The 14,872-nt window shown below is 34.5% G+C and overlaps 1 protein-coding gene across 1 annotated transcript; it reads right to left on the reverse strand.

The window, feature by feature from the left end:
* Positions 1 to 236: 236 nt before the first annotated feature.
* fzr (fizzy and cell division cycle 20 related) lies at positions 237 to 13,725 on the reverse strand. Its single transcript, XM_071584709.1, has 11 exons — positions 13,362 to 13,725; positions 12,827 to 12,958; positions 12,443 to 12,559; positions 10,880 to 11,062; positions 7,602 to 7,739; positions 5,779 to 5,967; positions 5,118 to 5,342; positions 3,274 to 3,406; positions 3,026 to 3,189; positions 2,361 to 2,558; positions 237 to 914 (listed from the first exon to the last, which is right to left on the reverse strand). The coding sequence occupies exons 2-11, from the start codon at positions 12,917 to 12,919 to the stop codon at positions 873 to 875; spliced, it is 1,482 nt and encodes a 493-aa protein (XP_071440810.1). The 5' UTR covers positions 12,920 to 12,958; positions 13,362 to 13,725; the 3' UTR covers positions 237 to 872.
* Positions 13,726 to 14,872: the final 1,147 nt, after the last annotated feature.

The following is a 14,872-nucleotide window of genomic DNA, read 5'->3' on the forward strand; positions in this document are numbered from 1 at the left end:
AAAGAAAATCATAAAGGTTTGGTGAAGTGGAAGATGTCTGGAGGCAACATCCAATTTTCCACCATGGACTTCTGGTAAGTAACTGGTATCCCCACTTGAAGTATGAACTTCCTTTGGTATGACAAATTCATGATATGCATGAATAAGATATCCCAATAAATGAAAGAACTGGAAGACTTTCAAGATTGATGAATATGGTTCATTATTGAAATAAAATCAATTTTCAAGGTATCATTGTTGATGGCAAAATGATTTTGTTATTATAAATTTCATTACATGTATAATTACAGGTATAAAAAACAGCCTGACACAAGCTTAGCTGGTTAAGCCTAAGCCCTACAATTAAATACAGGCAACTTTTAAACACAATTTTCCTCATTCCCACAAAAATTACTCTTCCAAAATTATTGCATATGACTAAGTTTGTAATAGCTTAGCTAATACAGATTATCTTGGCTTAAGGGCTAAAGAAAAAAATGAAGAGAATAAATTTTTAAAAATTATAACTGAAATTTTTCAAATAACTTTTCTTGAAACATTTACATTGCTTCATTTAGTGAGGATTTTCAAGGAACACCAAGAAACAAATTTTAGTGGGCACCTGTTTATAATTTACTATACAATACTTCTTGAGGCAGAGAGAAATATGGATATTCTTACAGATAAGAATTCACTAAAGACTCAGAGGCATGTGAATTATTATTGAGTATGTTAACAATAACATCACAATTGACTTATGTTAGGCTATGCATAATATTATCACATGCATACACACTGCATGAGGAATTAAAATTTGAAAAAATATCAACAAAAAAGGTAACAAATTATGGAAAATAATTCCAAGAAACGCTTCGAAAATATTCAGAAGACCATTATCGAATGCTGGTAAAGAGGTTCAAAACTGATTTGTTTTCCTGAAACAAAGAAAAGAGAACAGTTGTATATTTACTGTTACATTTAAAAATGAAACAAATAAAGCTCAACATAGTCAAATACTTCAGCCAATCAGAGCCCTGGCAACCATAGTATTGTCCTCTAATATGTCAAGTATTGGGTAACTTAAGGTACTGTTAAGGAGAGGCACTTCACTTTTTTAGATTGCACTGAATCAGGACAATTTCGCTTCATTAAAATCTATTGAATAAGTATTATTACATGAGTAGCTCATAGATTTTCCCCAGATAATCTGGATTTTTCCACATCACAGCCTGGACTCAATTGGAATGGGTTGCCATACCATTTTTCACTCCCTTGTTCTCTCAATGCAATTCAATTGACACCGCTAAATTTACAAGCACAAATATTTCAGCATTTTCCCCAATTTTATAAACATTCTTGGGGAGAAAATTTAATGGCTTTATGGTTCAAAAGTAAAACACTACATGTGGCTCAAAAACTGCAGGTGATATAATCCTCCTGTTGTTTGGGAATTTTATTCCAAACAACAGACAGAGAAGGGATTACTTCACTTGTAGTTTTTGAGCCCTATGTTGGAGTGCTATACTTTTTCAACCACTGGAATGAATGTTACACATTTCATGATACCATTGTGCATTTTTTATCACTCACATTCAGGGAATACAAATATGTAAATTACTATCAATTTAGCTTTGTAACAGGAAGTTACCATGACCCTGCCATGATTTCTATTTCCATGAGGATTAACTGCTTAAAAAGAATATGATAAATTGAAATGCTTTTTATTTTTTATGATTGGTATTCTACCATTAAGGCAGCAGGTTGGTGTTCTACCGCCTTGGATAGACACAACGATACATTTCCAAGACTCTCCTAACATAACAGACCCTGACATTCAACACTGCAGTAATGCCCTATTCAGTTCTGCATACTTCCTCCCTCAATTCATCCCATCTAAATTATAATTCCATAATTATCATAAAACATAATCCTACCCCTTCCTTACTCGCCTAATGTTCACCCCTCTATCACAGTCATTCATTTTTATTGAAATGAAGAAAATATATCCATCAGTCTTTTTCCTTCTACTGTCTACACTCTAGATTCCAGTATAATAAGTTTAATTCTCCAAAATTTGAGGTTTTACCACACAATTTCAGATTTTTCAGGATATTTTCAAGAGTTTTCTCATTCCAGGTTTTTCCTGATTTTCAAGGACTCAAGGACGGCTGGCCTCCTTGTGATTATATTGCTCCTTTTTTATTTATTTACATTTCCATGAGGACACACCACCATTATTGAAATAAAATATCATTGATAACTGTAGGATCTTGACTTTTGTTGCACAAAATTGTCAGTACAGAACTGTACAGGAATAACACTCACTTCCCAAAATAAGTCTGATGATATTGATTATTAATGAAAGCATGACAAAAACTTACCTTTTGAGAACGTGCCTTACTAAACACATTCCAAAAACGTAGAGTTTCATCACCAGCACCAGTAACGATTGCTTCTCCGTCTGGTGACATCGCCAAATAAAGAACTCGGTACGAATGCCCAGTTAACTTAGCCACTTGTGTTAAGCTTGGATACTTCCACACCAGGATTTGGTTCTGAGAATAACCATGAGTGCTTACCTAATTGACAAAAAAATATTCTCATATTACCAACAAACGAAAAAATTTAATTGATTTGCTTGAAGTATTCTCCTAGCAATGGGAATCCATTGGATATGATGTAATTAGCCAGTTCAATTTTCAAGTGAATGCTATAAGTTATACATATGTATCTCATCTTTCCCACTTCAGGTTGAATATTTACTTGTGTTCCATTGGAAGTTGTGATTTTTAACTTAAAAGCAACATTATTTAAGCATTTTCCAGGACTACACACAGGACTATAGCACTCTTTCTGACTTATCCCAAAACTTTTTAAATAGGATGAGAAGTTGGCAATTTGTACGTAAAAACAACAGATATGCCCTTGCTTCCAATAATACATTTTTAAACCAAATAGCTATTAACCATACATCAAAACCCTAATACCTGGCGACATTTACCATAGAAATCAAGTTTCAATAAAAATGTAGAGGGTTCGTACATACCAATTCAGAGGAATGTTTGGACCAAGCTAAATTGCAAACTTGTGAGCCAGTGTCTACACATTGCATTGGCTGTCCAGTAAGAGTATTCCAGAAACGAATACACCGGTCAGCAGTTCCTCCTCCACTAGCAAGAAGACCATGGTGATGAGGTGACCATGCTATGGCTGAATGAAGAATGAAAATCATTGTTCACTAACAAGGGAAACACTTCACTTCATATGAAATTCTTTACTTGAACCCAAACTGACCTTTCACAGCTGCTAAGTGCTCAGTGTATGTTTGCACTGGGGTAAGATTATGAAGGTTCCAAACATACAAACGGTTATCATTCCCTCCAGATGCTAAACACTGATTATCAGGAGACCACTTTAAACCACAAACCTGAAATGGTATGCATATAGTCAAAACCAAACAAATCAAGGAAATATACAGAAAGACAATATGGCAATCTATAGTTATCTTGTATTTACAAGTAGCCAATGTGCTGAATGCCATCATTTTACTAAAAAATGAGAATTTCTTTCCATTACCCCATAGATGACCCTAACAATATTTTAAATTTGAAGCAAACCTTAGTAAAATATTACAATTAAAGATTGTTTATTCTATGCAAATAAAACTTAATACATAAATTGAACAATGAATTTCTACTTGATTTAAGGTAAAAATCACGAAAAAAACAATGAGAAGGTTTTAAGAGATTATTGAGAGAAAAATTCATTGTGAAAACCACAAGAACCCTAGATTTAAGAAACAATTAGGCATGAAAAAATATAGCTCCTACCATAAGATGAAGTTCTAATCTCATTCAAAGGAGGCCCCATCCACTACATTTCATGAGTCATTAAACTCCACATAGTATTTTTCAAAGTCCTTTCAGGATTAATGTTGAATCTCTTTGCAATGATATTAACGATCCCTGTGTCTTAAAATGACAACCCTCTAAATGGAAACTTTTAGGTAGGGAGATTTTGGAAGTCACAAAGAGACTTCATGTCTGAGAGATGAACCCGCTGCCAAGTTGGAATTTCTTTCATACCACATTTGACCATAAAATTCTGATTGAGATTTGATGAATGGGGGGAACTGAACTGATGTTAATTCCATAGGTTGCATCTTTGTTGGCATATTCCAGAAGGCATGTCATGGCCTCAGCACATATTTCCAATTCCTTAGCTTTCAGGTGTTTTTGGATAGTCCATGATGTATCTGCTTTGGCACAGGACATGAGCAAACAGAATTTTGAAACCACCAAAACACACCAGTACCAACTCCCACTTCATTCTCATGAATCATCATTTAATGCCCCTCCCTCACTGATTTACACTTTCTTGATCAATTCAAAATTTCCCTCAGACCAGGGAGAAATTCATGCATCCACATTGAAGTAGAAAACTGCACATCGCAAAATCACTAGTTGCAAATGTTATATGAGGCACAAAGTTAGATACTTACTGATCACATGTATACAAGGTTTGTATAAACAGTACCGGTAACAACTTTTCCTAAAATATTCGTGAAGTGCTGAATTTGGAATTCGTTGATTAAGGGTGTGCATCATTGCAGATTGTATTGGCATTGATAAGATGACAGTGCACACCATTATCACTGAAAATTTGGTGATGCAAAAGATCTGCACTTAACTCATCCCGAAGGGATGCAGAGTCTAGTTTCTGCTTGCGAGGCCCTTCTGCGACGGCACCACAACGATACAGTCCCGACCCGCGGACTATTTCCTATTCCCGAAAGTGGAATCCTCCATCAGAGGACACCATGGAACCCTAAGTGCCGTGAAAGAAGCTTGCACGGGTACCCTTAAGGACCTTCCAGAATCCACCTACCAGTGAGCCTTAAGAGTCGTGGAGAAGTCACTAGCAAAAGTATGTCAATGCTTGCGGGAAATATGACACTGAAGGCATTTTGGGGAATTTTGAGGCATTGTAGCAATATCTCAAATAAATCTATTTTTCCAAAACTTTTCCCGATACTTTTACTCAAACCATGTATATCACTAGCAAAGTTGTTTTAGCACGCCCTCCAAATTATTATGAAACCAAAACGGGAAACTAACTTAATATAGGGATTCACTTACTTCTTGCCGATGCCCAGACAATCGTCTTTCAGCCACTTGGGAAGGAGTTCGAACGTCTCTCAGCATTATAACCCTGTCTCGACTACCAGATGATATCACTTCTCCATTCCATGCCAATGCCCCAACACGTGCAGAATGCCCCATTAACTTATTGACTTGTTTGTTAACAAGAACGTCCCAAATTTGAACATAACCATGATGGGTACCAACAGCTACCAAGTTACCCTGAAAAGAGACCAATCTAAATATTTACCAGCAATAGAAGATAAAGAGCAGTACCACACGCCTCAACGAAAAAGGCCATTCAGCACCACTCTCAACAATGAGGTAAAATAAGCCAGTATCACTTTTACTTAGACATTTAAATATCATCAGAAACAAATCAAAAAATATGAAATCAACACTAATTGAAAGTTATCAAATTAACATTGGAATAAACTATAAGTCATTAATATAGTCATTTTTTAAATAAATGCTCATAAAAAAAATAATTCAGCTTCCCTAGAGAGAAATAAAAATGAGCAATTTAGTCTATTTGTAATGTTTGATTACTAAAATTATTTTTTTTTACTTAGCAGAGGGCCAGCCAACTGTTTCCACTAGTTGAGAGTTCATCAGTGATTAATGACTCAAGTCTTCAAGTAAAAAGAGTTCCACTTACTCTTTCATTCCAGGACACAGATGTGACAGAATTTCCATCATGGGAAAGATCACATAAACGTGTCACTTGACTTGTGCAAGCTGACCATAAATACACACAGCTACCAAGTCCAACACTCAGAACATTTTGAGAAGACCAATCAACTAGATTTAAATAAAAATCATCCTGAAGCTCTGGAGCATCCAAAACCTGAAAGAAATTCCATGTGATTAGACTAACCACCAAAAATAAAAGAAATCAATGGTATCAAAAAGTTTCAACTCATAAAAATATTCATAAACCATATAAAATATCGTACATATACTGGGTGACAGTCAATCAATGTCAAATTCATGGTTAACTGGGGATTTTTCAGTTGGTAATAACAGTTTTATGTTGTTTGGCGTTGACAGCTGAGTGTTTCGCAATTATAAAGCTTTGTTTAGCATGATGATTCATAACTTATCTATAGCAATCAGGATGTAGATCACTTTCATCCAAATAAGTCAACCTAATTTAATAAATGGTCCAAACTTATGGCATTATCATTTCTATGAGTGAAGTTTATTTCATTACTATAAAGGAAACAATAACAAATAGCATAACTTTTTTCTGGAGATAAAAATTTATGAACCATTCCCAGTGTTCTCACCTTATCACCATTATATAATACATGCTTGAGGACATAGACCTACTAAATATCTAACTCGAATTATAAATAATATACCATATTTCCTAGACCATAAGTCTATTTTTTGCACCAAAATATGCTCTAAAATCAGCCTGCAGCTTATGAGCAGAGGGTATAAGGTAAGCCGATTTGAACAATTAGATTCAAGCGGGTTTGCTTGAAAAAACACTTATTACTCGTATTAAGATTTTTTGCCTCATAAGGCATAGAAAATTTAAATAGTCTTTATTACAAATTTTGATAATATCATTATTTCAATTAAGCAGTAAGCAATAGAGATTTAATATTTTGTTGACAGCAATTCCTAAAAAAATACCAAATAACCTGTAAATGTATACAATGCAGTGTTTTTAGTTATATCTCACAAGTGGTGCTGCTGCAAAACATATGCATTGGGCTAGTGGGATCATCATCCCTCTGCTAATGCATTGTATCTTTCACGATAAACTCGGACGTCTATAGGAACTCACCCTAAAGTAGTATGAGAGTGTTGTAAAGCTATAGAAAATGTTTGCATTTGATACAAACTTCAATAATAACAAAACAATAACAGAAACTAATTGTTGCATTAAAAGTTAAAATTAGAATGACCTCATGAGATCTAAAGAGGGAATACTGTCATACAGCAATGCATTTAAACTTGAAAGTAATTAATTATGCTTCAGAATACAGAAACAAGGCAGCTGGAAGGCATTTTGGCCCACCTACGACTGAAAAGATGATACGAGAATATAGGGAGCAGATGGTGGATTTAGGAAATGCAGATATGAGTACAAAACTATGTTCACGTGCTCCTAAATGGCTTAAGCTTGACCAACATGTTAAGAACTGGAAAATAAATCACAGGAGGAACGGGATTGGTGTTTCAACAAAACTGATGTTAACTGAAGTGAGAAAATTAGAGATAGTAATGTCTATTACAGATGTTTTTAGGGCAATGTCATGGTGTGACAGATTCATGCTTAGAAATGGTCTGTGCATACTGCTAATTTATGCACAAAAGTTCTGATGAATTCATGGTTTACTTGATTCCATGATTGTTTGGCTAACCGATTCATAGGACGGGGAAATATTTTACAAGGGATTCACTTTTTGCATCTTACTTTGCACTTCATAACAAATAATCACTGAAAGAACACAGATGCACTATTACCTTAAAGGGAATCCTTGAAATTTTCCTAGTTGCTTTCCGAGGTGACCTCAAAAGCTTTTGGCTTTTACCGCTAACAGGAGAAAGGGAGGCAGATAACAGAGATGTATAAGATTCATCATGCTTGCTAGGTGAAGAGAACTGAAAAAACAAATCATTATGTTAGCCACTTGTCTACACAAAATACTAGCCACATAAGCAACAATTGAGAAAATTTTCCACGAGTGAAAATGATGTATCCCCAAAATTTGTCCAACTGCAAATTTATTATTTCCTAGTTTCCAAGTTCCTGCTTAAAACTCCAAAGCCAGCAAAAATTATCTTTTATGATAAATCCCAGGCATTGGAATACTTAAGTGAGAGATTATTAATGAGATACAGAGGCCTGCCTATTATACAGAAAATTCCAACATATAATAACATTCCAACATAACATAACAAGGTTTTATTAGTTTCATTAATACAAATTACGAACATGTTTCAGTCTGAACAGCTAAAGAAATCAATTTTAAAAACAAATGTGGTATTAGAATATTTCATGAGTCCTTTACATGGGGGAGTTATTGCAGGTTTTCCTGCAAAACAGTGCTTCTACCAATACTTCAGCTAAAAAAATTGCTAACTAAGCGAAATACAAGAAAATAGAAATACAAGCATGTGAAAATGGAATAGTTATTCCTCAAAAAACTTTACCACATCTTTTACTGCACAATTAATGAGAACATGATGGTTCTGTGAATGATGTGGCTAACAAAACAATGAGATGAAGGATTGTTTGGTATCCAAAATATATGAAGAAAATTTCACAGTGACATATAATAGAATATTTCAGTCAAAATCGAACAACCCACTCACGGGCCAACACTTGGTTGCCCTAAAAACTTATATTTTGTAGATAAATTAAAACATAAAACTTGGCTCCTCTCCACTTTTCACAATTCTACAAAATATTATGGTGATTTTTCATTGAGAAATATTATTTCCACAATCATAAAATTTCCAAATCTGGTCTCTGAGTCATATGGATGGGCATAGATTAGACTTAGAAATGTGGGTACGGAGGAGAATAGACAAAATAAGTTGCATAGAGGGGATGCTAATGATCAAATCTTTCATGTGTTGGGAGTAGACAGGCAGTTGGTAGATATAATTCAAATAAGGTAGTGCTAGAAGGAAGAATGTTATGTAAGTAGGGATGAAGAAGGAATAGAATAGACTTTTTGGATAGCATGCAGGTAGGTCGAAGTTTGAATACATTATTATCATTGGTATTCTACCTGATATGGCAGGTTTTGGATGGACGCAGTCTATACAATGCTACAATGACACACTCACTTGCATCTCTCAACAAAACACAACCAGACATTCAACACTACAATAAGCCCATCTTCATGTCAACATAGTTCTATCTTCAGTTCATTCCATTCAATATTAGGGCTAACCTTTTCCTCTCCCTTCCTCTCTTGCCTAGCATTCTCCCCTCTATTATCGTGTCTCACATTCATTCATCAATCAAAATCCTCTGCAGCCATCTTTCCTGCTTCCTTTGGATTCCTCCGAACATCCTCTCTCCTCCTCACCATCAATAGAACTTCCTCGTATTATTTCCTTTCAGCCCTCTTCAACTTCTCCATTCTTCTCCACACCCACATTTTAAAGCTTTCCAATCTACACTTATCATCGTGCTGAAACAACTGTGTTTCTGTACAGTACAAAAGCACACTCCTTATCAAAGTTTTCGGGAGTCTTTTCTTAATATCCATACTCAGCATCTCTGTAATCAATTCTTGGTTATCAGTGAAAGCTTCTTTGTCTGAGGCAATTTTACTTCTTATGTCCATAACACTTACACCATTTTGATCCAAAACACTTCCTAAACAGGTAAACTGTTCCATCTGCTCTACCACTTCTAATTCCACCGGTTCTAGTTTATGAACAACTATTTTGATATTTGACTTAGCTTCTCTCTTTCTCGAAAACCACATAACCTTGGTTTTGCTTGAATTTGTTCTCACCCTATACATATCACACCAACTTGCCAATGCACTCAGCAGTGCTTGCAAACCCTTAGAAATGTAGTTTATAGATTATAGACCAAACAAGGGAGTTTACATAATCCATACAGACATTAGAGATGCAAGAGATCATCCAAAATAACCCTTAATAGTTCGTGTTAATCACCCTTGATCATGGTGACTACGGCAGCATTTTTAAACTACGAGTATGTACATTTAAGTACAACGGAAATCAATGGAATTTTTACTCAAGGGTATAAAAAGTGCAATTAATTCCTCCTAAATCAAAAACAATTTATTACCCCTCATATATGATACTATTTATTAGCTCTCATATATTGTAATATTTATTAGCCCTAAAATATGACCTTATTTATTACCCCCTCATACAATAATAATAACTGGCATTTATTGGCCTCATTAATGATTCTGGTGCCAATCTCTTATTTGATGGTTCTTTTTCATTGGTCACGTAACAGTTGTATTTAGTCTTATATCGCAAAAATAATGTAGGATCTACCTTTTTAAGGAAGAATTGCATTATCATTACCAATGTACACCAGATACATGTTGCACATTGGAGTAATTTGTGCATGTTCAGCAGGAAATAGGATCTAAACAAGCTTTATCATCTAACACTGCAATAGTTGCTTCGGTGGAAATATTTTGGGCATTTCTATTCTACTTTAATACATCCCACTAATTTCATTATCATAAGAGTGAAAAAGTATCTACAGAGAGGATAAACACAGTACTCCTGTAAGTCAATCAGCTAAAAATACCAAGTAAATACGGGATAGCCCCTTACTCAGAAAGGCTTTCTAGATATATGTCAAAGAAATTCCTGTCTGACAGTGAATGTTGTCATATTCAACAGTTCACCTTGCACTCATTTACCACTGGAAGGAATAGTATTCACGATTTTTCCCTGAGTTATAATTCATATTTTTTTATTAAACACTAATTTATTTAAAGGTTCTAATTGCACCTCCCTGCTAAGGTGTTTTCACCTTATTCAATCATGGCTTATTTAATCACTGGCATGAGCATATATATCGTAATATAAAAGCAAACTCACAAATTAAAAACCAATAAACCTTGTGTATATCAACACAATCAATATGAAAGTAATGCACATTGGGAAGAAGATAAGCAGGGAGTAATAAGAAACAACACACTAATGCCACTTGGGATAGGTGACTTAGGCGAATAATTATCATATAGGAGCAAAAATAAGATCACAATTTTTTGCAGCTAGAACAATACCTGGAAGAGATTTTTTCCCTCGGTCGGAGAAAGGGCCCGCCTTTCATCACTTTGACCTTTTACATCCTCAATTCCAGCTCCTAGAAGTTCATTTTTTAATAGGCAGGAGTAGGTTAGACCATCTCGTCCACCTTCACCATTGTCTCTTGCCTTCTTTGCTGGGCCACTCCCTCTTTGTCCATCCTATAAAGAAATTCAGCTATAACTATTTGCAGTCCCAATAATAAACCATTGGTTTCAATAAAAGTTATCATAGATTATTTTACTAGATTTATTTTGATAGACCAGGAAAAATATGGTGTGTATGCAGATACGCAGTTACAAATCAATCTAACAATAATGGGAATTTACTGCTATATGCATTTGAAATAAGTTCCTTTAAGCTAAAGGGAATTCTCCAAAGAACATTTTTCTTTGGAACTGAACATATTTATAACTCAAAATAGTTAATCAAAATAGACTAAGACACCACCAAGTCAATTCAAGGATTCAAATCCAATTGAATTATATTTTCACTTAGACTTACTACATTCCAGTCCATTTCAAATAAACCCCTTCCAAAATTCAACTTAATTAGATTAGTCAGTAGCTATACTAATCTAACACATTCAACCAGCGATTTGAAGATTTGGGGCTCAAAACTTGTTTAGTGTAAATATTTTAATGATTAACGTCCACCTATAAGTACAACTTCAAACAATGTGCTTTTATCACATTTTCTTAAAGATTACTTCCATGTACTTCCCAAGTATAGATATACCCGTAGGCCACAACCATGGGTATACCCATGGATGCGGCCTATACAACCATAACTGAGTAAGCAATCCAAATAGTAATTTACGTTACATAACTTACACACCTACTGCATAATCAAAAACTAAGGTTTAATGCTTTGATTTGGTATGACAATAAGTCATTTAAAATGACAAGCACTAACTACTCAAAGTAATACATTGCCAAATTACATCACCAAAACGAATTTTTGAAAATTAATTTCCCTAATTAAGGTCCATTTGTTACAACTCATCAACGATTATTCCTTATAGAAACTTCTACAGAATTATACAGCATATATATAAATCTGCTGCATTCAAATCAATTTTTTTTGTAGGTTTATCAATTTCACTAGCACTCACTTCAGTGGATGTTTCAAATATAAAATTATCTGATTTCATTTTATACTTCACCGTTATAGTGTTTTGATTAGTATGTTTCAAGTCGTATGACTTTTATTTATATCAAATAAAAAGACAGTGACATAATCTAAGACTTAAAAGTTGAGGCGGTGCACATAATGAAAGCATAATGCAACAAAAACTGATAGCATAATTCCTATTTTATACCAATTCCCAACAATTGTTGGCTGTTTTATTAGCTTTTAACTTATTAGTGCATTGTGAAATATGCCATATGAAAAAATGAGGTTAAGATTATAATGTAATGGTATTATTTAACATAAAAAGAAAATCAAGGTTTCAACCTCAACTCAACAGTTACCAAGAGCGTTTGGAATGTTCAGGTGAATTAACACAATAATATTCATTTAAAATTGAGTAAACTTACCGAAATCATGGCAAATTTTGTAACCCAATTGTTTCCAGTTCTAAATGGAATAAAGCGGTCGCTGTATCTTTCCTTTTTTGGTGAGCAGATGTTGTGTAACTGTGGAACGACAGGAGCCTGTATAGCAGAACAAAACCATTAATATCATTACCGAAGCAATTACTATTAGCTATTGCTATTACTATTTCAACTATGAGATAACATGGGCAATAATTATATTAAAACGTAAACGACAAATTGCGAGCAGCTTGTTACCAATCGTGTTCTTTTCAGAACAGAAATTAACGCATTAGTACATGAAATACATTACTATTACCTGATGCAGGAACTACAATTTGGTATCAAATATACATTTACAATACATACAATCCTGTGAGGCCTTACATTTTCGGTATTAGTGGTCAGTGAACTGTTGGCACTGGGAATGGGGCTATTTTGCTGTCTCAGCAATCTCTTCTGATACTCGTAGTTCATCATTGCGACACGGATAATTTACTAACTGCTGGAACCAAATGACTGAAAGCAACATTATCAAAAGACAATATAGGACAGGTTTGTACACTACCGTAATTGAAACAAGTCAATAAATAAGTAACAACAAGTCATTCATTGCTTCAAGAGCCTCATTAGGGCATTTCTAACATTCCAACCCACACAAATGATTAAATGGTTTACCATTTTCATGAACTAGCTTCAGTTTTTCGGATAAAAATACTAAGCAGAAGCACAAATTATTTTATGCGCACTTCAATTTTTATTAAGAATTATCTCGATTAAAGTCCTATAGGATAACGAGATTTAGCTTAATAAAAATAACTTGAAGCAGTTAAAATTCACCGATCAGGAGCACTGCATTGAAAATTATAACAACGAAACGTCACTCAACAATCAAATTTTCTTCCAATTGGATACCACCCACCTTAAAAATGAGCATCAATATCCACTTTGCCAGATGAAACAACTTCTGATACGCAAATTTATCTTCTGAATAGGCCGTAAATTTAGTTTGAATTCAAGAATGACGACAAGAACAACAACAGTTATATGTTGTGTAACTAATCATGATACACTTCAGGTTTGAATTACCTATAGATTTTCCTAATAGTGCGAAAAAAAACTTAAACACAAATTACATTTAAACCAGGGCATAAGGCAAAAGGGCACCGTTTGACATATCACTAAATAAGACGCCACCCAAAACAAACATCCCTTGCCACAGCATCAAAGGAAAACAGAAAAATACATGAAAGAAATCAATTGTCTATTTCACGTCGTTTCCGTCAGCAGAGCGACTGTAACGCTCGCGGCGTCTTTAGGCAAAACAAAACTAGAGCAGCGGGCCTCCACAAAAGAAAAACGGACGAGATTAGAACTACACGGGTGGCGTCGAAATTTGAGCGCCAGATTCGTCACAGCTCAAATGCCTATAATATTTATTTATGCGTCGAAGATTTCTCAAGCAAATTTAGAGCATCTTCCATTCATTATTTTAACATAATTTGATTGAATTCACTAAAAACGACGGACTGCCAATTGAAATGGTCTACCTTGAATGAAAGTTTTCAATAAATAAATTTTCTTTATTTTTTTTATGACTCCTCCAAAGCGTTTATATTTACAGATAGGGTCTTTAATCAAGATAAAACATTAAAATTAACCTCACTTCCTCTCTGTTCAAAGATTGAGGGTTCATTGCTCATTCTGACTCCCCAACCCATGCCTGTCCAGTCTAGAAAATATGCAGCATCTTGTATAAGTTGCCCAGTTTTCTTTCTTCTGCAATATTAATTCATTAATTTTTCCCAATTCACCCCACCAAAATATTTCTGTAAATTAATGACGCATAAAAGACACCATTTATCATTTATGTTCTACATTCATATCTATTGAATGGCCCTCCCTTTTCTGAACCCAAACTGATCTAACCTGTAACTAAGTACCTGTTCATTCTCTTCATCCCTCTGACAAACAGAAACAGTCTGGAAAGCAAAAAAAAGTGTTACAAATAACACAAAGTAGGTTCTATCGTTTCTACATGGGAAGATAAACTCATGGTCTTGTGACATATGTCCTGCTGCTCATGTCTTCTTTTGGAAAGGTATATATGTAATGGTGAGTTAACAGTCTAGTGTATCACAAAACTCTTTAATGACTATTTTGTTGATGACCTGGATTATGTTGCTGCCAACACTAATTCAAATCCTGATGGAGTTTTTAATCCCCTAGCTTTTCCCCAAATGATAAATATTCTCCATTTTGGCTTACCCCTATGGAGAAATCCTTGAAATTGGTCATCCTTGGGGCAAAAAAATATTCATCTGGTACTCGTAACTCTCCTGACAAAATTATTAAAACTGCTGTACCTCATATTTTTCAGGGCACCTAGATAACCCTTTATTAGCATTAATTTCTTATTCCATTCAAATTGAG

Source organism: Hetaerina americana, unplaced genomic scaffold (assembly GCF_022747635.1).
Source record: "Hetaerina americana unplaced genomic scaffold, ioHetAmer1.1.p SCAF_1, whole genome shotgun sequence".
In the NCBI taxonomy this organism is placed as follows: domain Eukaryota; kingdom Metazoa; phylum Arthropoda; class Insecta; order Odonata; family Calopterygidae; genus Hetaerina; species Hetaerina americana.

Excerpts from the sequence above, each read along its gene's own strand:
- fzr (XM_071584709.1), bottom strand. The coding sequence starts at position 12,919 with ATGATGAACTACGAGTATCAGAAGAGATTGCTGAGACAGCAAAATAGC. Across the intron at positions 7,740-10,879 it reads AGGGAAAAAATCTCTTCCAG|TTCTCTTCACCTAGCAAGCA; the intron begins GTATTGTTCTAG and ends TTGTTTTTTCAG. Across the intron at positions 5,343-5,778 it reads CTGTGTCCTGGAATGAAAGA|GGTAACTTGGTAGCTGTTGG; the intron begins GTAAGTGGAACT and ends GTCTCTTTTCAG.